Consider the following 20,721-nt stretch of genomic DNA (forward strand, 5'->3'; position numbering starts at 1 on the left):
ATATATTATAAACTTATATATTATAAATAACTCTTTTAAAAATATATCTTCTTTTTTCTCTATAAACCTCCCCTCTAAATATAAACTTATTTATAGTAGTTTAGTTATTCTATTTACTATAAATACTATTTTTATTAAATAGTAATATTAAACTTAATATTATAAATAGAAAGTAGAAAATAATATTAAGAGCTTTTAGTTTTTATTTAGCTTTAATATATACTTAAAGAAAGTAAATAAGATTTTTAATAAAAGTTATAAATAAGTAAATATTTAGGCTAATTTTTATAAAAAGTAAAAGTTTAATATAATATTCTTTATTTTATTTATAATATATATAATACTCTCTTTATTTATCTTAATATAGCTAGCTTTAGGATTAACTTAATAAATAACTATTATAATAAGCTAATATATATTAAGGTATAATATAATACTCTAATATCTTTTAGATTATAATATAATAGAGAGATAATTTATCTATAAACTATAAGAACTATTTAAGTTATTTATATTAATTATTATAATAACTATATCTTACTATCTAGCTTATTAGAAAAAGAGATAAATCTACTTAATTAAATAAAGTACTTCTTTATTATTTTATTAATAGTAATATATTTTTTAACTCTATTTTAAAGTTAATTTTTAAGTTTTTTATTAGTTTTATAAACTAAAAATAGATATTACTATTTTCTATAATAATAGCTAAAAATCTTAAAACTAAAGCTTTAGCTATTTAGATAAAAGTTCTTAATAAGATTATTCTTAATTTAAAAATATCTTTAATAATTAATATATAGATAATATTAAGTTAGAAATATATATTACTTAGTATTATAGCTTATTTTATAGATAAAAATTAGAAATATTATTATATTTTTCTTAATATATTTAATATTATAAAAAACTATATTATAGAGAATATAAATAGTATAATTATTAATACTTTTTAGAAGTTCTTAATAAAGAATATATTTAAATTTAATTATATTTCTAAAAATAATACTTCTAATTTTAAACTAAAGATTCTATCTAAGTTTTATAAGTTTATATTTAATAAAATATTACTAATAGTTATTTATATTTAATATTTTATTTATATTATTAGCTTTATAGTTTAAGAACTATATAACTACTTTAAAGTTATTTATATACTTATAATAAGTAATTTTATATAATATATATTATATATTAATAATAAATAAGTTATTAAAAATATTATACTACTATAATAAACCTTAATAAAGTAATAAACTACTTCTATTTTATAAAATAATAATTTTAAAGATTAATTAAATAATAAGACTTCTATTAATTAATATCTAAATAAGATATTAAACTTAGAAAACTAAATTAAAATAAAAAATATTTTAATATTTATAATAATAATTATTAAAATAAGCTACTTTATTTCTTACTTTCTATTTTTATTATTATTTATCCTTTTTTAGATTTACTATTTTATATTTAAAATTAAAGTTAATATAATATAATCTATATAGTTTTTAGATTTTTAGAAGAATAATAAAAATAAAAACTTTAAAAAATATCTTAAATATCTAATTATTAATATAAAGATATATTAAAACTTAATTATATTAATATTAGTTTATACTTTTAAATTTTAAGCTTTAATTTAAGCTTAATTTATAAATTATATTAATAATTACTTATTTAAACTAAAAGATCCTAAATAATATTAAATTTAGGTTATTCTTAATATCTTTATATATTTCTTTATTATTATATATATTTTAAGTTAAAACTAATTTATTAATATTATTTATATAATTATTTTTATAAAAATCTATAATAATTATTTAATAAAATACTTAAAAGTTATTAAGAAGTTTAATAATAATAAGAATTTATTTTAAATATTAGTTTTTTTAGAAATAATATAAGTAGTAATAATAAAACTAAAGAAGTACTAATTACTATAAAAGTAATAATAGTTTCTTTATATATCCTCTTTATTCCTCTCTTTTATATTAATATTAAATTTAGTAAATAATAATCTAAGATTTTATAGTATTTATAAAGTTTATTTTAGTTTATTAAAAGATATAGCTAGAGTAGAGTTTATTTAAATTTATATTAAGAAATATTATAAAGAGGTTTTATAGAATTCTAAGATTAATTTAAATAAAATTTATAGATCTATCTATAGTTTAATAGTTTTAATATTCTAAAGTTTTAAGAAATAAGTATATTATTATATTTCTAATATTATTATAATAGTTATAATTATAATATTTTATTATAATAATTAATATAATAATCCCTTTATAATTATTATATTAATATTATTCTTTAGAAATAAATAAATATTTTATTTTAGAAAGTAAATAATATTATTTATAATTTCTTTAAGAAGTATAAATATTATACTACTTTTCTTTTTAGAAGTATAACTAAATCTATATAAAGCTATTCTATTAAGTAATTAATCTAAGATTTCTAGAAAATATTAAAATAAGAACTAAAATATTATAGTTTTTATAATATAGTTTATAACTATTTTTATATTATTTTAAATTTGATTTTTTTTAAATAAGCGTTTAGCTTTAGCTAATATATCTATTATTATATATATTTTAATATAAAACCTAAAATAATTTTCTATTAACTCTTTCTTATTAAGTTTATAGTTATAATGCAGCCCCCTTATAAAAAGACTACAGTAAAATTCACCCTATACATAAGTATAATTCTATAAACACTATATAGGCACTTTAACTTATACCTTCTACTAATTAAGGAAAATAGTATAGAAACCCTATATATTCCTATTAGTAAGTAAACCTCTAAATATTATTATATAAAGTTAAATATACGCCTTAGCTAAATAGACTAGCAGAATAGTAATAGCGCTAGTTATATAGCGTGAAGCTAGCAGTACTACACATAGTAGGGCTAATTATATTAAGGCTAAAAGGGTTACTAAAGCTCTTATAGCTTAGTAACAGCTTCACTAAACCTTTTAGTAAAGTAAATACTATTAAATAGAGATAACTCCTTAACTAAAGAGGTTATTATAAGAGGTTTTTATAGCTAGAAGTATAAAAAGCTCTATATAGGGCTTTATATTTTTCTTTTTTTCTCTTTCTCACTTTATAACTTATAATAAATCCTTTATAATATCTATACTATATAAGGAATATAAAAATACTAACTTTATATAAAATATACCTTTCTTTAAGAATATAGCTAGAGATATTACTATATAGAATAATATCTATATACTAAATAAAACCCTTAGGTTTAGTATATATTCTATCTCTAATTAGAAGTATTTTATTAAGGTTATATTAAATAGAGCTCTTAATAATACCCCTCTAGGGAACCTTATTTATTAAGTAATTATAGTAATAAGAAAACCTAATAGCTTTAATATAGAGGCTATATATATCTCTAGCTATCTTAAAGAGTAGCCTTTCTTTATATAAACCCTCTATAATACTAAAGTAGATATAGCTTAAGCCTTAATATAAGCCTAGTAAGGTTTAAATATTAGTAAGTGCACTTTATACTAAATAGAGAGAGCGTTACTAATAATAGTATAGCTATAAAGGTGTTAGCTAGCCTAATCAAATAAGAAGAATAGTAGACAGTAAAGCAGTAATAGAGATAGTATTAATAGTATAAATAATATATAAGAGAGAGGATAAGTTAATAGTTCAATAGTCTGCAGTAATTAAGTAATTATAAACTATATTATTACTAAAATAAAGTTAAAGATAGTGAAGTTATCTAGTGTGATATATATATATAAGTGCAGCTGAAGTTAAAAGAGGTAGTTAGAAACTTAAGAGGTTGTTAAGAATTATATAACTAAAAGCTGTATATATTATTAAGAGGCGTAAAGTTAAGAGGTTTATTACTCTAAGTAGATAAAAAATCATAGTGAATAGCTAGAAGCCTTAACTCTTTCTTATAATTTATAATAAGTATTAAGATTAGTTTTTATTTTCTTATTTAGAACTTTTTATTTTAGAAAACTTTATACTCTATAAACTAAATAAAAACTAAAATATATTAATTTATTAAATATTTTAATATAAAGTTCTTAATATTAAGGATTCTTACTCTATTATTTATATTAAGAAAGTTTTATAGCCTACCCTATAAGAGGGTTCACAGTAGATAAATCTAGTAAGAGTACTTTAGTTAGTACTTCATCTAATAAGAAGACTTACTCTATTATTTATAAACTTATTATTAAGTATACTTAAGATATTATTAATATTTTAAATAATAATAATAATATTTAAAACTTAATAAAATTAGAGTTTTTAGATATAAAACTTACTAAACTATTTAGTTAAGTTTTAAACTTTATAAATAAACTAAATTAAACTTCTTAGATATTATTATTTAGTTTATAAATATTATAATAAAGTTTATAAATTTATAAAAACTCTTTATTATTATTAAGTTAGAAAAGTAATTAAAAAATAAGAAAATAATTAAATAGTTAAAAAATTATAGAGGAAATAAATTATAATAATTTCTTATTATTAAAAATTAATAATATACTATAATAATATAATTTATTTCTTATATAGTTTTAATATTTTAATTTAAACTTTAGTTCCTCTCTAAATTTCTTTTAGTATATTATATTTATAAAATAGATTATTACTTAGAACTTAAATTATAGTTTTTATTTTATTTATATACTTAATACTTAAATAAGAAAACTTTACTTATTACTTATACTTATTTAGTATTTACTTAGGTACCCCTTTATACTTATAGACTATATAGGTATATACCTATAGATATCTATGGATAGCTTGAAGCCTATTAGTAGCCCTATCCCAGACTTCCCCTAAGCTCTTCTAATACCTACCACTCTATAGTGGTGTCAGCGCGACATTGAATAGCTTGCCTGACGAAGTCCTAACAGTGACTTAGGTGTCTGAGGTCGATCTCGGTCGAATTGCCCTCCCGCAGCAACTTAAAGAAGGCCTCCCGAGTTGCCCACTGTTGAAGTTGTCAATCTCTCATAATCTTTGAAGAAACGCGGGTCTTTCCATTCAAGTCCTAAGGATATATGGAATGTTGTTTACTTACCACGCAATGCAGCTGGTGGAAGACCGATATCACTCCCTTATACTCGCCCATGGTCGCATTGAACTTAGGCACCTCCGGGAGCGCGGTCTCGTTTTTGATAACGACAAACCCACGGCCAACTGGCATAACTTGTCAACTCGTGGCGTTGGAAACTTGCTGGTTCTGGAGAACATACGTGGCATCAAATCATCCCAAGCTTTCTCGCTCTCATTCGTAACCGGGCCTCCATATATAGGTTCGGAAATGAGCGTCTTTTTCATCGGTACTGTATCACATCTCGCGTTAGTAAATTCCCTTGGTGTTGTTCCCTCTCCTTTCTGGGAAACATCAAAAGGGATAAGAGGAAGATTCTTTACTTTGTGGTGGAAGCCACGAGGGCCCTGAGTCCGGGCCGGTGTGTGGTGTTGGTTGACCGACCCCTCGCAGTGCGAGGCACGCGCATAAAGCGACGAGGAAAAGGTTTGAACATGAAAGTGCTATGATGGTAATTGGCGCCCAAGATCGTCGGCCTGTCCCGCGCGTGTGGTCCTCGCTATTGGAATCATCGTCGGACCACGTGAGCAACCTGCCCTTTTCACGGTATGTCTCGGAGTCCATTGCGGCAGCTTCTTCTCACCAGCACTGTGCCTGGCCGTGAATGGTTCCCAATAGCGAGAATCGCACTTTTATGGATCAAGCCGCAACAGAAAGCTCCAGATGTTCAATAATCGGCGAGTAAAGGGCGTTCATCTGGATGCCGCGCATCCCGATTATGTCCGCTGACATTTTTAGGTTTGCAGGGAGGCTCCAGCATGGCACTGACTGATCGACAACATCCGCCTCAGAATCAGCCCGCTTTCAATCTCTTGACTCGCAATCGTCATATTGCGAGTGCCGTCTTTCCGAGTTGGCGGTAACCGGAAAGTCAGATGAACCATCCTAATGCGAGTTTGACAGACTTCACTCGCATAGTTCATGTCCCATCCGCAGCACGTTCATCAGCCCGATGAAAATGAAGCTCATCATTCTGCACTCGACCAGGCTGCAAAAGAGAAGCCTTACAGCTCTACTCAAAGAGCAGACGGCAACTACACATCAACATCCAATAACAAAAACATAGACACAGCTTAAGTGGCGCAGGTTCTATCAATAAAACCGCTGCCTTTAGAGGTGGCCTGGGGTCTGAGACACCTGCGGGGCTCCGCAGACATGCACGGCGATTTTTTGATTGTTACAGACTCTAAGCTCTAGGGAACGACGTAGTCGGCAACCCCGTACATCCCGTCGGCTGAATGACTAGAACCCGACGGGATCGTTTAGGCCCAGTAAGACGAAATACCCCCTAATTAACTCAAACACAGACCAAGGATACATCGAGACTTCTAGCGACAGCGATGGTCATTTGCGTAGAGACTTTACCCCAGTTTGGAACTTACAGCCACGATTCTACGAGACTGAACTAGGCGCCTCAGGTATATATAAGGAGCGTACGTTGCATGCCTCGAAGATCTTTTGTGCTACTCATCCATCTCAATCACTCATTGTACAACAACAAACATCACTATCTTTAAACCCAACACCACCAGAAAACCATCACCATGAACTTCAAGGTCCTCCTCGTCGCTGCCTTTGCTGCCGTTGCCGCCGCCGGCCCTCTTGGCGTGGACCCGCTATCTGAGACCGGCGAGCTGATTGCTCGCCAATGCTGCATTAGCAAAATCGATGGTCAGCGTTGCTGCGGCTTCTGCAGAACCGGTAACAACTGCAAATAAAGAGTATCCGTACGTCTCATTTTCTTTCCCATCTTACATGTGGAGCATGTTAGCTAACAGATTGACAGTTTCGTCGATTCCTGAGAACGTGGAGTTATGCAGCGATATAGAGCGGGTTGAAGATATTCGACTTCGGCGTGTACCTGTACCATACTGGGCCTGGTCCGTCAATGTTACATGCCTGAAGTCTTGAAAATATACTCTATATTTCTTTTTCCATAAATTGACTGTCTCCTATATATGAACTTCAAACCTGCGCTTTACATTGATCTCAAGCCAATAAACAACCGTGGGCCATCATGCAGTACCACAAATAATAATACCTACGACTTGACCTCTCAAGCAGCTTTCCACCACGAAAAAGCCCCCGCATGATGCCCTAAAGTTACCATTCCTCCCAGTCGGTGCCCACGGGAGCTCGTTGCACTCAAGCTTCCTATGGCCGTGTACACGAGTGCCGTTACGAAAGGTTACGAATTGAACTTGCAACTAATATCCAGACACTGAATCCGCAACGTCAGCTGACCCTTGTTCGCATTCTGATATAACAGCTCGGCAGGCACCGTGAGTGATCAGCAAACCATGAAAAGCACCATAGCTAATGATATTCCTTTGTAGAGATGTGAGTGCAATTGACTGGCTTGTTTCCTGACTGACAATTATGCATCGTCATCATCATCATGATGTCTATGATGAACTTCTGACGTGGTTTGCCTTTCCGAAGGCCAGAGGATTTTGCGACTACTGACGCAACACAGCAACACCCGTGGACAACATAATCTTTCGAAAGCAACTTCAGTGATCTCGTTAGATTGCCATCTGACAACATGGGCCATCCGTGGTCAACACTGCGTCCACCTGGAAACCATGCAACAGCTCGATCGCGTGGGCCCGGAGTTCTTGCAAAACGTGGCGGCAATCTGACGATTTGATTGATAATAACATGTATTTTGCGCAATAAATTGTCATCAAAAAACTATTTTAGGCGACTCCTAGCAGACTATGATATGGAATACGGATGCAGGGGCCTCTGAATTGTTTCACGCCATTGAGCTTATCCAGTGTGTGCCACGACTTCTATCTCCACCCGCATATCGTCTTCTCCCAGCCTTGGCACACCAACGCAGGTCCAAAGGGGTTGGTGATCTGGCATCCATTTCCGGAAGTTTCGTACCATGGCAGCCAGTGCCTCGTTATTGATAGGTACATGGTACGAATTGACTCGGTAGACCTGCGACCACCCTTTTCCGCCAGCATCCTTGAGGCAACGTTCCACGTTTTCGAAAGCAAGGTCAATCTGTGCGTTGATCTCCTTTTCAAACTCTCCAGTTATCGGATCCCAGCCCCCTGCGATCCCGTATCCAGTCAGAGAAGTCGACAAAGTGTAAGGTTTTCACGGAAGACCGACCTTGTCCTGCGCACTCGATGCGGTCACCAACTCGCACTGCTTGGCTATACGAGAACTTTTGCTGTTTCTCGACGCCCTGCCCCTCATATGCGAAGAAATTCAGGTGCGACATTCTTGCAGAATTAGTCCGGAGAAATCGGAGGATTGTATTTGGGTGATAGAGTCAATTGGAATTTTCAAGAGCGCTTGAAGAGCGCTTGAAATCGAGAGTCATTCGAGGTGGGCTGAATAGAGAAGTATACAAATGTAAGCCCACGCTAGGGACTTCAGACGGAATATATTTTCCACTCGAGCTTCCGATGGAGTCGATTGCCATCATCCGCTCATCGCGGCTACTGCATTCGGTTTACGTCACTCGACTTCATAAACTCAAGCAATATAATTATCGCTCTGTTCTTATCTACGAGAATACGGAATTCAACTTCCATTCGACCATGAAAAGAGAATAGACGGTTACTTGTCATCCTGCTATACGCTGTAGATACCGGCCTCTATCGATGACATGGCTGCTAGTGGGTCTTGCGATATCAGCTAGTATCAGCGGATTCAAAGCGAACCCGAGGCGGAATACATATTCCAGCTAGCCAATGTTGTGGCGAGCATCAACTCCTGAGTCAATCTGCGACGTAAGCTTGACTGGCAATTGCAGTCTCTTATCGGACGAAATCAAGGTTACTTTCGGTGAGGTCTCCCGGTGCAATGCAACTTGAAAGTGCGAGCCTGGTATTGAAAGCTTACATTGAAGTATTCTTTAGGGGAAGATATGAAAAGATCAACAACATTTCGAGGGCATACATAGCTAGGTTGAAGATAGGTGTGCTGACTTCTCCAAATTTGGATTACATCCGGTATCAAGACCTGGTGATGATGTTGGAATGCCAACCCAAGCCAAGTTTCTTTTCGCTACTATGCAACAATGATGATGAAGTGCAACAACGAAAGTGAAGATGAGATGTTGACAATCAGGTGGTACACCGAAATCTGCCAGTTTGGTTTATTCAAGTCAGAGTCGTGAGGACTTTGCGTACGCTACTGCATTCTTTTCTCGGAGCGGTAGAGACTGCAGAGACGCGAGGATGGTGCATAGGCGACAACATCAAGGGCCGCAGAGACATTAAGAAGCATAAGGAGACTTGGGTCAATTGGCTAAGATGCCTGCTTGTGCAGAAACATTTGACGGCATAGATGAGATCTTGTGAGCCAAGTGTGTTACAGGATATCCGGACAATTATGGGTGAAGGGGTTTAGTATGGCTACTTTTGGAAATCTGCACAAGGAATTCAAACTGAATTGAGGGGTATACATGGAGAAAGGAAGAAAAGTAGTCGGGAGATTGATATGGTATTGGATTGCTTGCTGAGTTTCTTTCCCTATGCAGCCCGACTTCTTGTACACCGCGGGAAGGATATATGGCAAATGCGACGGGATCTGCAGGTGATTGTTTGGGAAAACTTCCATCAAATATTTGCGCCCTGTGAGAAAAAGTGCCCTGGATGGAGAATGACTCGGGAGAAAGTTTCCGTCCACAAACCTAGACGATCCGTGCCAAGAGAAAGATGATCTGATAAGATGATGCTGAGCATCGTGTTCTCCATGTGCTCCACCATATCAGTTACAAAACTTCCTGTTCAACATAGAATAGGCAAGTTTAAACTCATTTCTCTCTCCGGCTCATAACACAAACTTTGGGAATATCAACTAAGGTCTTGGCTCATGGTAACAAGGTAGTGCCCCTCGTTGAAATGGCTGAAAGTCCGCGCTGTCGATTATGAGATCAAGTATGAATAGACAGCCTCATTCGCGAGATTCATTGCGAGTTTCGTTACCCATCATCAGTCATTGAAAGATTATTGCAATACGTATGAATCATTCAAATTTCAACCAAAATGAGACTTTTTATGCTTCTTGTTGCCGCAGCCAGCGCAATGGCAGCCGCGGTCGGAATCAATGAGAACAAACTCGTCGATCGCCAATTTACTGGCTGTGATAACTGCCACAACAACCCAGAATACCGTTGCGAAATCATTGACCGCTGCTCCCGCAACGGATGTTGCTAAGAAGAATTAGTCACAACCTACTGTAAGCCTTCCTAAGACATCCGCTGAGTATCTACTTAACATCCGATGTAGACTGTCCTCCGACATTATTGCCGTCAAACCTTTCGGTAAAAGACAATGCACGGATATATGCTTCGAAAAGGACAGAGAAAGTTTTGGGCTACAGGGACTTCTCTTTTGAAGTATACTGTATGAGTAGTGGCCGTATAAAGCATGTTATGTTGTGGAATGCGACATGGCAACGACACGATTGTCTGTCTTTCTCACTGTTCAAAAGCGTGAGGATCAATTCTGATGTTTCGGCCTACTATGCGAGCCTTTCACATCTGGGGTAGAAATCGGCCATAGCTTATTTCCACCACCTTTGACCTTACCAATCTAGCAATACACAGCCAACCCCTTATCCACCAGGTTGCTCGCATAAGATACGAGTCCATCCACGAAGCCCAGTGCTGCTCGCCGCTTCTGAATTCCAGAACCAATCAAACATCCTGCTTCGACCTGCTTTTAAGTCCATGTTTCTTCTGAATGAACTCGGCAACAAGCTCCCCGATCCCGTACGCCGGCATCTGCGTGTGGCCGCTGTTAAGCGTCGGCATGAGGCTACAGTCGGCGACACGCAGGTTCCTGACACCGTAGACTTGTGCGTCTCCGTCCAATACAGCCATAGGGTCATCTACCTGGCCTAGCTTGCAGGTGCCGCCCGGATGGTACGACGTCGAGGCATACTTCTGCACGTGCGACTGCCAGTCCTCGTTGGTCTTGTTGAGATGGTGCTCGGTGCCCGCTGGCCAGCCGCCTTTGACGATGTCCTTGGTGCCGGCCCCATTCATGATGATCTCGTTAAGAAATTTGACGCCCTCGGCCATCATTAGCAGGTCTCGCCTGTCTTCGAGGTATCTGGGGTTAACATAGGGGTTATCACCGGGGTCCCTGCTCCGCAATCGGACCTCGCCGCGTCCTTTGAGACCGCACAGGAAGCAACACATAGCGAAAGCCCACTCGCCGGCCTTGGGAAAGTCCGTGTACTCGGGAGGGCCGCCGTAGCAGATGGTGTGGAAGAACTCAAGGTTAGGCTGGGTCTCGGTCAGGTCCATGGGGTCACGGCCTGGCTGCCGCGGAAAGTTGCGCCACTCCTCGCTGTCCGCCTCGAGACGGTCATTGAGGCGGGCGAAGGCGAACCCGCCGAAGGGAAAGCTGGCCAGCCAGCCATCCCTCGTATCGGTCCACTCCTTGTACCCATTCTCGAAGGCATTTAGATCGTGGCTGACCCTTGCGTCGTCAGTGAGATCGGGCTCGTTTAGTTCATAGTAGACAAAGATGAGCTGATGGTCCTGCAGATTTTCTCCGACGCCCGGCAGGTCCTTGACGACGGGAACTCCCATCTCGGTAAGATGCGATTTGGGCCCAATACCAGAGCGTAAGAGGATGGTTGGGGTCCCGTAGGTGCCGGCAGACAGGACAATTTCCTTCTTCGCTTTGGCGCTGTGTCTTTGGCCGCCGTCTCCGACGTACTCTACGTACTTTGCCTCGCCATCTTCAACTGCTACCTTGTCGACAGTTGCGTGAAGCCTGATGGTAATGTTTGGTTTCTCTTGGTCCTTGGTGATGAAATCCGCCGCGGTCGATCGGGTTCCCTTGTATTGGGTCCTCACGGCATGGCCACAACCGTTAGCCGCCACGCCAGAGCTGAACATGTCGGGTATGTACGGCAACCCAAAGGACTTGTAGGATTCAATGACTTTATCAGTGAATGGATTCGTCTTTCCAGGCTCAATGTGTAGGGGCCCGTCCCATCCATGTGCCTTTTCGTCGTGAGGGAACCAATCCTTAGGATGGAATGTTTCTGCCTGTTTCGAGATAGCCTTGAGCGTCAGGTCGTTGTTTATTGACGATGGAGTGAGAAGAAACTGATAGAAAGGGATTTCAAGAAACATGCCTTTTTCATCGCTCTGAACATCCCCTTGCCGCTCCATTGCGGAAAGTTCCAGTCATCGTAGTCTTGCTCGACGCCTCTCACACAAATTGTCCCATTGCAGCCGCTACTACCGCCCAAGAATTTCCCGCGGGGTAAATGGATCTCTCTGCCTTCAAGGCCTGATTGAGCGGGCGTCCTGAGATTCCAATCCGTATCGCCTTTGTGGAGGGTAGTCCAGCTGGGTGACGACGTAGACGTGGTCAGTGATCGTCTTTAAGAGATGATGGCTCGAGTACATACGCGGCGGGCATGTGCATGTTATCCATGTCTTTACTATCCTTGCCTGCCTCAAGCAGGAGGACTTTGATGCTCGGGTCTTCCGCCAGACGAGCGGCGACGACAGGGCCGGCGGTGCCGCCTCTGTGACTTCAAGTCAGCGCCATCCGTTCTGCAGCTGCGCCCATGGCCCCGCGCCGGCGGACGGTAGAGGCATCTTACCCGCAAATGATAAAGTCAAACTCTTCGAGCATCCTTGTCTATGTATCTCTGCTTCTACTTGCCTCTGAATTCCAGAGCACAACGATTTCGATAGGAGCGAACAGGACGCCAAGAAACAGTACAGGCGATAGCTGATCACTCGAGTGTCTCTGTCAGCAGCATAGAGAATGGGCTCGGCAGGGCTGTAATTCTTTGCCACTTTTATACGTGTTGTGTTGCTCGCCAAGTAAATCAGACGGTCGTGTGAGGGGTAAAAATGAAAGCCAAAGATTGAACGGATGTGAATTTCGACGCAGTGTAACAACGACGTTGGAGGCTGCGGATAAGTGCTCCCGAGATCGTCGTCAGCGCGCTCAGCATGCAGCGGCTCGGCGCAGTCAGCCATAAGCTGGAGAGGCAAGGAGGGAGTCGATCGAATAATCTGGTCTCCATGTGCTCCCATCGCTTCGGAAGTCGTCGATATACCAACTGAAGACCGCGGCAGATGTCATCTGGCCAATCCATCCCCTATTACTTACGATCTGTGAAAGAGTCGATACATGTATATTGTCCAAACGTCTCTACGAGCATGTAGACAACGCTCATGCAACGCGAAGCAAGTGTACAAAGCTCGGGAACCTCAAGTGTGAGACGAGAGCTTGCGAGATCATGAGAGGGGCTATGTCGATCCATGTTGTCGATGATCATCTCCCTGCCAAAGAACAGTGCTCGAGCAGAGCTATGTGGTGATCCTCCCGCTCCTGAGATCGCCTCTGTGAGCCGGGAAGACCTGCGGGCTAGGCATGCACCTCCCGCTGTCACCCCACTCGTGCGTCTAGGCGAGCCCCTTGGCTTTCTTCAGCCAATCGAGGATTTGAGAACATGTGATAAGTGATTCGGGGCATTGGTCAGGCCATTAATCATTTCGTCTCGAAACCTCTTTAACAATCTATACGAGGCGATTGGTTCTCCGTACCACCAAGGTGTTCTTGCTTCATGCTGGCAAGACCGCACCGAGAACCAATAAACCTGTAGCTGCGGGAAGCTGTTACATGAGCAACCCGGCCTTGGCAAGCTATCAATAAGAATCTTGCTGTTCAGGCAAATACTTCCAGCTAACCAAGCGGAGAACTGCCTATGTTACATCAGGTCTATGATTTCTGCGCATGTCAATGATATTATTACCCCCCCTTCGTCCGTATTCCTCTCCCTCTCCTTATCCCCATCGTCGTCGTCGTCGTCGTCGTTATCCTCGCCGTAGTTGTCCTCGTCGTCTTTGCTTCCGTTTTCCTTGTCCTTTTCGTTGGTGTTGTCGTTTTCGTCATTGTTGTTCCTGTTATTGGCTATGCCTATTACCGGCCTCGATAACTAGTGGGGATATCCGCTCAGATAGCAAAACTTATCAATAAACAAGACCGCGCGAATTGTTGAAGTAATAGAATCCAACTTCGAAAGATATATGCTATCGCTATTGCAAACCCGGGGTTTGACATGCTGGGCTGGGGGTCTTGAATCCTGGACAGCCCACATCCCTGCGCCGAAGAGATAAGCGGCAATACTCGTACGTCGCCTCGAAGCGGAATACAAATTCCTATCTCTGGACAACACCCAAACCTGACTTTACCCAATCCATACTCTGACCAAAAACGGCTCTCAAAGCCACAGGCCATTCAGAGACTTGAACTCAGATAAGACACCAATGCCTGGAATTTACTAAAGCATGCTGCCTGCACTAGGTGCAACAGCATCATACGAATACACGACCTTTAGAGATTCTCAGACTTGTCTCTGTTTTGTGCAAAATGTTGTCCGCTAGACAGAGCCTCGTGTATGGGATCGTTTTCTCATCCGGTAAGCTCCAGTCCCCTTATTGACATCAACATTTCTGAGCTCAACGTGTCAGCAACCATCATCGGCTATGATTCCGGATACCTCAATGGCGTGCTCGGCTCCCAAGACTCCACCAAAATCTACGGCATCAGAGACGGCAATACAGGAGCCATGTACTTGACGCCTTACACCCGCAGCACTTTCTCTACGTTGTTTGTCGTCGGAGCTCTTGTGGGCTGTCAACTTGTTCCGCTGCTCACAAGTAGGAGTAAGTGCTCATCAACTCCGTTTCGTCGGCAGTGCATGTTGCCAGGAGGTTGCTGATGTATGCAGTCGGTCGTAGAGGCAACTTGTACGCGGCATCTTGCACTTACGCCGTTGGCGTGGCTCTTCAGACTGCAGGGCTTGCTCCGGCGGTATTCATCGTGGGCCGCGTATTGCTTGGTGTCGCCCTCGGTCTCATCTCCGTTACGGTCTGGCCCCTTCACCCTTCCATGTTTATATTGAGCCACTGAACGACGTGCATCAGGTCCCGGCCTACCTTATGGAATGCTCGACTCCGATAAATAGAGGCCAGCTGATGGCGCGCTACTCGCAGTTCCTCACCACAGGAAACGTCCTGGCCTGCGCGATCAGCCTTGGTACCTCAAAGTATGCCGACTCTCGAAGCTGGCGTGAGTCATCCCGAGCCCGAAGCAATACACAGCCTCTGATGCGAAAACAGGCATCACGATCGCGTTCCAGCTGGTCTTGGCGTTGACCGTGTTCGTCGGCGTGATGTTTTGTCCCGAGTCACCGCTACTCCTAGCCAGGAAGAACAAGATCGCCGAAGCGCGGCGCGCCCTCGCCATCCTTCGCAACGCAGACACGAACTCACCGGAAGTCGACGAGGCTATACTTGATATTGAAACTCACGTCGCAGATCAGCACGTCAACGGAAGCGCGCGATTTGCTGAGTGCTTCCAAGATACGGACCTGAGACGCACCCTCATCGGCGTGGCCATGTCTTTCTTCACGATATCGACCGGCATCACCTTCTGGTTTGGCTACGGAACGACCTTCTTTGCGGCCGCAGGCGTTGATAATTCGTATTTGATATCACTCATTCTCGCCATTACCAACTGCGTTTTCACGGCGCCGTCCATGTATCTCATCGAGCGTCTGGGAAGACGAAGATCCCTGATCGGGGGCGGTATTCTCATGGGTCTCGCCCAACTACTGACCGCCATCATTCACAGCGCTGCCCCGGACAGCAAGGCGGATAAGACGATGCTGGCTGTTGGCGCGGTGTTCTTCATCGCATCTTATGCGCCGACTTGGGGGATCGGGGGTTAGTAGACCCGCACCACTCACTGTGCTATTTCAAAGCGGCTGACAGTATGTGTAGGTTGGCTACTAATGGCAGAGCCATTTTCAGACCGCGCGAGAAACTACCAATCGTCCATCGTTCTGACGGCATACTGGATCATCACATGGCTCGTTGGCTTCGTCACGCCGTACATGGTTGACGAGACTGCTGGAAACCTGGGGGTCAAGGTCTCCTACATCTGGTTCGGTATGACCGTGCTGTCCCTTGTGTGGGCCTACACCTGCGTTCCGGAGCTTGCGGGGCTTTCAAGGTCGGAGGTAAGGCCCATATCTTCAGGCCTGGCTCATTGGTCTTGTTACTGACTTTAACAGATTGATAAGCTGTTTGAGGAGAGAGTCCCTGCGTGGCGGTCAAGAGAGTGGCAGAGACAGCTTCGAACTATTCAAGCTGTTGAGGCAGAGTCGGACAAGGTTCCTACCGTCGAGGAAAAGATGCCATGCAAAGAGTAATGAGGGGTTTCGGGATATTGGATTTGGCAAACGCATTGCGATGTCACAAAAGGAGGATTGCAATTAGGCATCCTCTGGCCATTTAAAGGTGCTCTCATGTATTTGATTTCATATCTCATAAATTACTCTCACATTACATCTCATGTTCACCATCGTCCCTCTCGTTCACACCCTACGGCAGGCATGACAGGAAGCTTCCAAGTCTGTCCAGAACAGGCTGCTGCTTCTCCTTAGGCGCAGTAGACTTGTCCGAGTCACCAACACTGATGGAGATGTAGCATCCTGCGGTGCCCACAACCGTGTTCTCCCACGGCAACCTATCACTGCTACCACAGGTACCGACATCCGGGTTCAGAGTAACGGGGTTGATGCGGCTCAGCACCCACTTGAAGTCGTCCGCGTTGTTGCACGAAGTATCGGTAACAGCGGGGAAGTTGACATTCAGCCAGACCTTCTCGGGGAGGTACGGCGCGCCGCCGCTGACGATCTTGTCGACGAGGCGCTTCGCGAGCTCGCCGTAGACGGCGCTGCGGGCCGGCACGGGGGAGGTGTTCCAGGCGAGGGTGCCGGTGGAGGCGCCGGAGAAGGCGATGGCGGGGATGTTGCGCTCGTTGGAGGCGAACACGGCGGTGCCGACGGTGCCGGAGACGAGCACGGACAGCCACAGGTTGGAGCCGACGTTGGGACCCGAGACGGCGAGCTCGGGGGCCGCGCCGTTGAAGACCTCGCCGGCGAACTGGTCAATGCCGTAGCGCATCGAGGTCACGGGGAAGGAGTTGACCCAGCGCAGGTCGGTCTGCGTCTCGTTGACGCCGACGGGGCCGCTGTTGGCGGGGCAGCTGTCGTACTGGCAGGCGGCGGTGCGCGGGTCGGGCTCGGCGTCGCTTGAGCCTGGGGTTGGGGTTAGTTGGGGGGGTTCATGTGAGGGTCACGGAGGAGGGCGTACCGGAGCCGGACTTGTTCTCGGCCGGGGCGGAGAGGAGAACATTGTGGCCGGAGGACTTCAGGGCCTGGTTGAAGGAGCGAGCGTACAGCTCAGCCCAGCCGTCATCGTTGGACTGGACGATGCGGATGCTCTGGACAGCGAGGGCCTGCGCAAGCAGCGCGAAGGTGGTGGCGGCGCGCATCGTGATGACGGGGATGATGAGGCGGGCAGAGTGGCGGCTCGGGGGGAGGGAGGGGTTTGAGAGAGTGTGTGAGAGGCCGAGGGCGTTTGGCTTGGAGGCGTGAGTAGAAACAAGAGACAAAACGTCGCCGGCGATCGGCCGAGTTTAAGTAAACGGACTACGGCAAGTTGGAACGGCCATGGAGGCCGGCACCCCGGTTGATTAAGATCCTTGGTAGAAGAAGCTTCTCCACGAACCACGCCTGACACGTGCCATTCGCCCACAGCTACGCCCACCGGTGATCCCTCCTCATCCGCCCTTGTCAATCATCTGTCAAGTGCCCAACCGCCCAGGTGCATGACGCATCTGCAAGCGGTAGAAGGGAATACGGCGATCATTGAGCTTGGCCCCGTATGCTGTATACGCAAAGAGAAGATTAGCGTATTCTGCATTGGCTTGGGCAATATGCGGGATGCAGAAGCGGCACCCAATGAAGGATGCGTTCGCGGCGGCGCCCCTGAATCCACGAAACCTTGTCCGCCCCCTCAAAAAGCCCAACCCCAAAGCGCGACCGAACGAACCGAACTAATAACTGGACACAGCTGAGAGCTACACTACGAGCTTCCTGTTTGACACCCCGGGGGAAGCACGCCATTCGCCGGAGCTCTGCTCACGTGGGTCTTGGCCTGTTGGAGTCGTTGGAGATGACCTTCTCGATATTTCAACATGTCGATATTAAATCAACGGCCACCGATGCCGCAAGGGGGAGGCAGTGCCGATGGAGGATGCGACCGTGGACGGGAGGGACCGGGGTCAGGGCCGCTTCCCGTTCGCTGCGCGCAGGGATGATGGCGGGACTCTTCATGCCAACGGTAGCCAGCGGGTTTAATAGTTTCTTGGGGGTTGGCCGTTTCTGAACATGCGGTTGTATTCTGCATCGTGATTGACTCGTGAAAGATATGGGGAAAATATGGCAAAGTCTAGCGTGCTGCGTGGTCAGCAAGTAACAAGGTTTCTCGATCTTGGATATTAATTGCGATTGATGAGCTGACAGCTAGACAGGCAAGTAAGCTGTTTTTCTGTTCGGGTATCTTTGCCGTTCATTAAGTCGCGCACTTTATCTTGACATTGATTACAGATAGAATCATTGATTATTCTTTTCTCGACTTCGCACATGATTCAACAACAGCTGCCGTGATCCGACTTAGACAAAAGCTGAGCCCGAGTCTCCGCTCTGCACAGCTCGCGACCAGCAATCGTCAACTCTTGAAACCGCGGCATCCCCGAATTGAAGGCCTCCCAGCCCGACTCCTGGCCTGTGCTTCTTCCTTTAATGGCAGATGGCAAAAGGGCAAAGCCACACCAGCCATACTGAGGCCCGTCTCATGTGCCACTTTCAGTGACGTCAATTGGAGAGCTGATTCGCCCAGCTGGTGATAGTCACCGCGTAGTATTGGGTGGGATATGTCGAGGAGGACGCCAACACCGCAGGGTGCCGGGGATAACCACACAGCTCAGAGCAAAAATAATCGTCAATTCGAAGCAGCAGTCTATGGTTCATCGTTCAGCGCCTTCTTTTTCGGGAAAACAGATGGAACGTCTCTAAATGTTGTCCTCGGCTCGGAGGTAAGGGGAGCATGCGCCTTGCTCCGAGTTGGGCGATGTCACTGCACGAATTTGGAAGGACAGGCAAGGACAAGGACCGGGCCATCTTCAACATGTGAATTAATTCGGGTTGCAACATCAGGTTGGCCATGTGCACGTGTTGCAATTATTCACTATGGCTATTCATCTTTCTCGTCAGCTACGCATTTGCTTTCATCTTCTTAGCAGATTGCCCATCCCACACACTTGCTAACACCAAATCCAGAATCTAACATCATGCAAGTAACTCATTGCAAAAAGTCAGACGGCACCTCCGGTCCTGGCAAAAGGTCAGTAACAACTCCCATACTATCAACAACACACACTTACCCCAGACGTGCAGGTTATCCGGTGATGCCGGGTTATGATGCGTCTCCTCCGTGTCGTCGAGCAAGTCGCCGTCGACGTAGTGCTCCATGATGAAGCCGGATGGGTCAAACCTGTCTCTCTCATCAGTCCCAACTTTCTCAGCCTCTGCTCTGTCCAACACAAACTCACCAGTAGTCAAAGATCTGGCTGCCCATGATGTGCCTCCCCACGCCCCAGCAGTTCTTGTACCCCTGGTGCCGCAGCCAGTCGTGGCCCAGCACCTGCGCGTCAAAGTCGTGCGTCTCGAACGACGAGTGGTGCACGTGGAACTTGGGACCCTCGAAGAAGAAGAAGCAGTGGTGGTCGACGTACTCCTTGCCGCGGCCGAGGCGGAAGAAGACGGTGACCTTCTTGTCCTTGTTGTCGGGCGCGTGTACGAGCTGCCACAGATTCAGTCAGTCTGGGTGTTCACGGCCCGCCTTTTCCTCGTCGGTCTTCAGAAGTCTGAAGCAAAGATGAAGATGGTTTCTTACCTCGCTGGGGTAGAAGTTGAAGTTGCTCGTGTAGAACTCGTACGCCTTGTCAAAGTTGGTCAGGCACACGCCAAAATGGCCCAGCTTGTGCACCGGCGCGGGCCGCTTCGTGAAGCGCTGCTTGTGGTTGACCTCGCGATGCTTCTCCGTCGGCTACCAACCCCAACCGCGTTAGCAAACACTTTCCCCCTCTCATTCCCCGTTCTCTCCCACATTAAGGTATCACTCAAAAAACTCACAAAGTTGAACTTCAAATTCGGAAACCCAGGATCCCTCCTCTCCACCGCAGTCTGCCCATACACCAAATGGAAAGGCCACCCGTCCACGGGGTCCTTGAACGTTACGCACTTGCCGCCGCCCTGCACCTCGCCCAGCTCGTAGATCTCGCTCGCGCCGGGCAGCGTCTTGGCGGCGTGCTCGAGGTCGTCGAGCGACTCGACGACGAACGCCGGACCCCCGAACTCGTCCTCATCCGCCTCCTCCGCGCAGAGCACCAGCGGCTCGGTGCCGTAGCCGCGGTAGTACGTGCGCTTGCCGACGCGCGCCGTCTCGTAGAAGCCGAAGTCGTCGTAGAAGGCGCGCGCGGCGTCGATGTTTTTGTGCTTGTAGTAGACGTGGGCGATGCGCACGAGTTGGATCTTGCGGGACATGGTGGGCGGGTTGTGTACTTCTCGTCTTCGTGTTATGCGATGTGGTGATGAAGGAAGGATAGGTTACGGTTAAGAGGCGGAAATCGCGACCGGGTCAATGAACACTAGAAGTCTTCGAAAGCTTCAGGGTCTTCTTAT

General features: G+C 43.8%; 7 protein-coding genes across 7 annotated transcripts; 1 reads left to right on the forward strand and 6 right to left on the reverse strand.

Moving 5' to 3' along the window:
• Positions 1-4,908: 4,908 nt before the first annotated feature.
• Positions 4,909-5,679, reverse strand: ustYa-7 (Oxidase ustYa; the record flags this gene model as incomplete). The annotated part of the gene is made up of 4 exons (XM_036640471.1): positions 4,909-4,992; positions 5,083-5,201; positions 5,258-5,347; positions 5,439-5,679. 4 exons carry the CDS (start codon positions 5,677-5,679, stop codon positions 4,909-4,911), a joined length of 534 nt encoding a protein of 177 aa, XP_036494155.1.
• A 2,208-nt stretch (positions 5,680-7,887) lies between these two features.
• CGCS363_v008623 (RutC family protein) lies at positions 7,888-8,353 on the reverse strand (the record flags this gene model as incomplete). The annotated part of the gene is made up of 2 exons (XM_036640472.1): positions 7,888-8,180; positions 8,242-8,353. The coding sequence occupies 2 exons, from the start codon at positions 8,351-8,353 to the stop codon at positions 7,888-7,890; spliced, it is 405 nt and encodes a 134-aa protein (XP_036494156.1).
• Positions 8,354-10,780: 2,427 nt separating this feature from the next.
• SDH-3 (L-sorbose 1-dehydrogenase) lies at positions 10,781-12,274 on the reverse strand (the record flags this gene model as incomplete). Its single annotated transcript, XM_036640473.1, has 1 exon — positions 10,781-12,274. The coding sequence occupies one exon, from the start codon at positions 12,272-12,274 to the stop codon at positions 10,781-10,783; it is 1,494 nt and encodes a 497-aa protein (XP_036494107.1).
• Positions 12,275-12,476: 202 nt separating this feature from the next.
• On the reverse strand, positions 12,477-12,746 carry betA-5 (Oxygen-dependent choline dehydrogenase; the record flags this gene model as incomplete). Its single annotated transcript, XM_036640474.1, has 2 exons — positions 12,477-12,636; positions 12,715-12,746. The coding sequence occupies 2 exons, from the start codon at positions 12,744-12,746 to the stop codon at positions 12,477-12,479; spliced, it is 192 nt and encodes a 63-aa protein (XP_036494161.1).
• Positions 12,747-14,495: 1,749 nt separating this feature from the next.
• On the forward strand, positions 14,496-16,341 carry RGT2 (High-affinity glucose transporter RGT2; the record flags this gene model as incomplete). The annotated part of the gene is made up of 7 exons (XM_036640475.1): positions 14,496-14,500; positions 14,556-14,791; positions 14,857-14,996; positions 15,053-15,197; positions 15,248-15,853; positions 15,911-16,149; positions 16,204-16,341. 7 exons carry the CDS (start codon positions 14,496-14,498, stop codon positions 16,339-16,341), a joined length of 1,509 nt encoding a protein of 502 aa, XP_036494104.1.
• A 172-nt stretch (positions 16,342-16,513) lies between these two features.
• On the reverse strand, positions 16,514-17,468 carry PHO2 (Acid phosphatase; the record flags this gene model as incomplete). Its single annotated transcript, XM_036640476.1, has 2 exons — positions 16,514-17,232; positions 17,288-17,468. The coding sequence occupies 2 exons, from the start codon at positions 17,466-17,468 to the stop codon at positions 16,514-16,516; spliced, it is 900 nt and encodes a 299-aa protein (XP_036494159.1).
• A 1,871-nt stretch (positions 17,469-19,339) lies between these two features.
• mcpII-2 (Metapyrocatechase 2) lies at positions 19,340-20,583 on the reverse strand (the record flags this gene model as incomplete). The annotated part of the gene is made up of 5 exons (XM_036640477.1): positions 19,340-19,371; positions 19,422-19,531; positions 19,590-19,840; positions 19,934-20,086; positions 20,173-20,583. The coding sequence occupies 5 exons, from the start codon at positions 20,581-20,583 to the stop codon at positions 19,340-19,342; spliced, it is 957 nt and encodes a 318-aa protein (XP_036494162.1).
• Positions 20,584-20,721: the final 138 nt, after the last annotated feature.

The sequence above is a fragment of the Colletotrichum siamense genome (genome assembly GCF_013390195.1).
Source record: "Colletotrichum siamense strain Cg363 chromosome Unknown KSG_Cg363_contig05, whole genome shotgun sequence".
NCBI classification, from domain to species: domain Eukaryota; kingdom Fungi; phylum Ascomycota; class Sordariomycetes; order Glomerellales; family Glomerellaceae; genus Colletotrichum; species Colletotrichum siamense.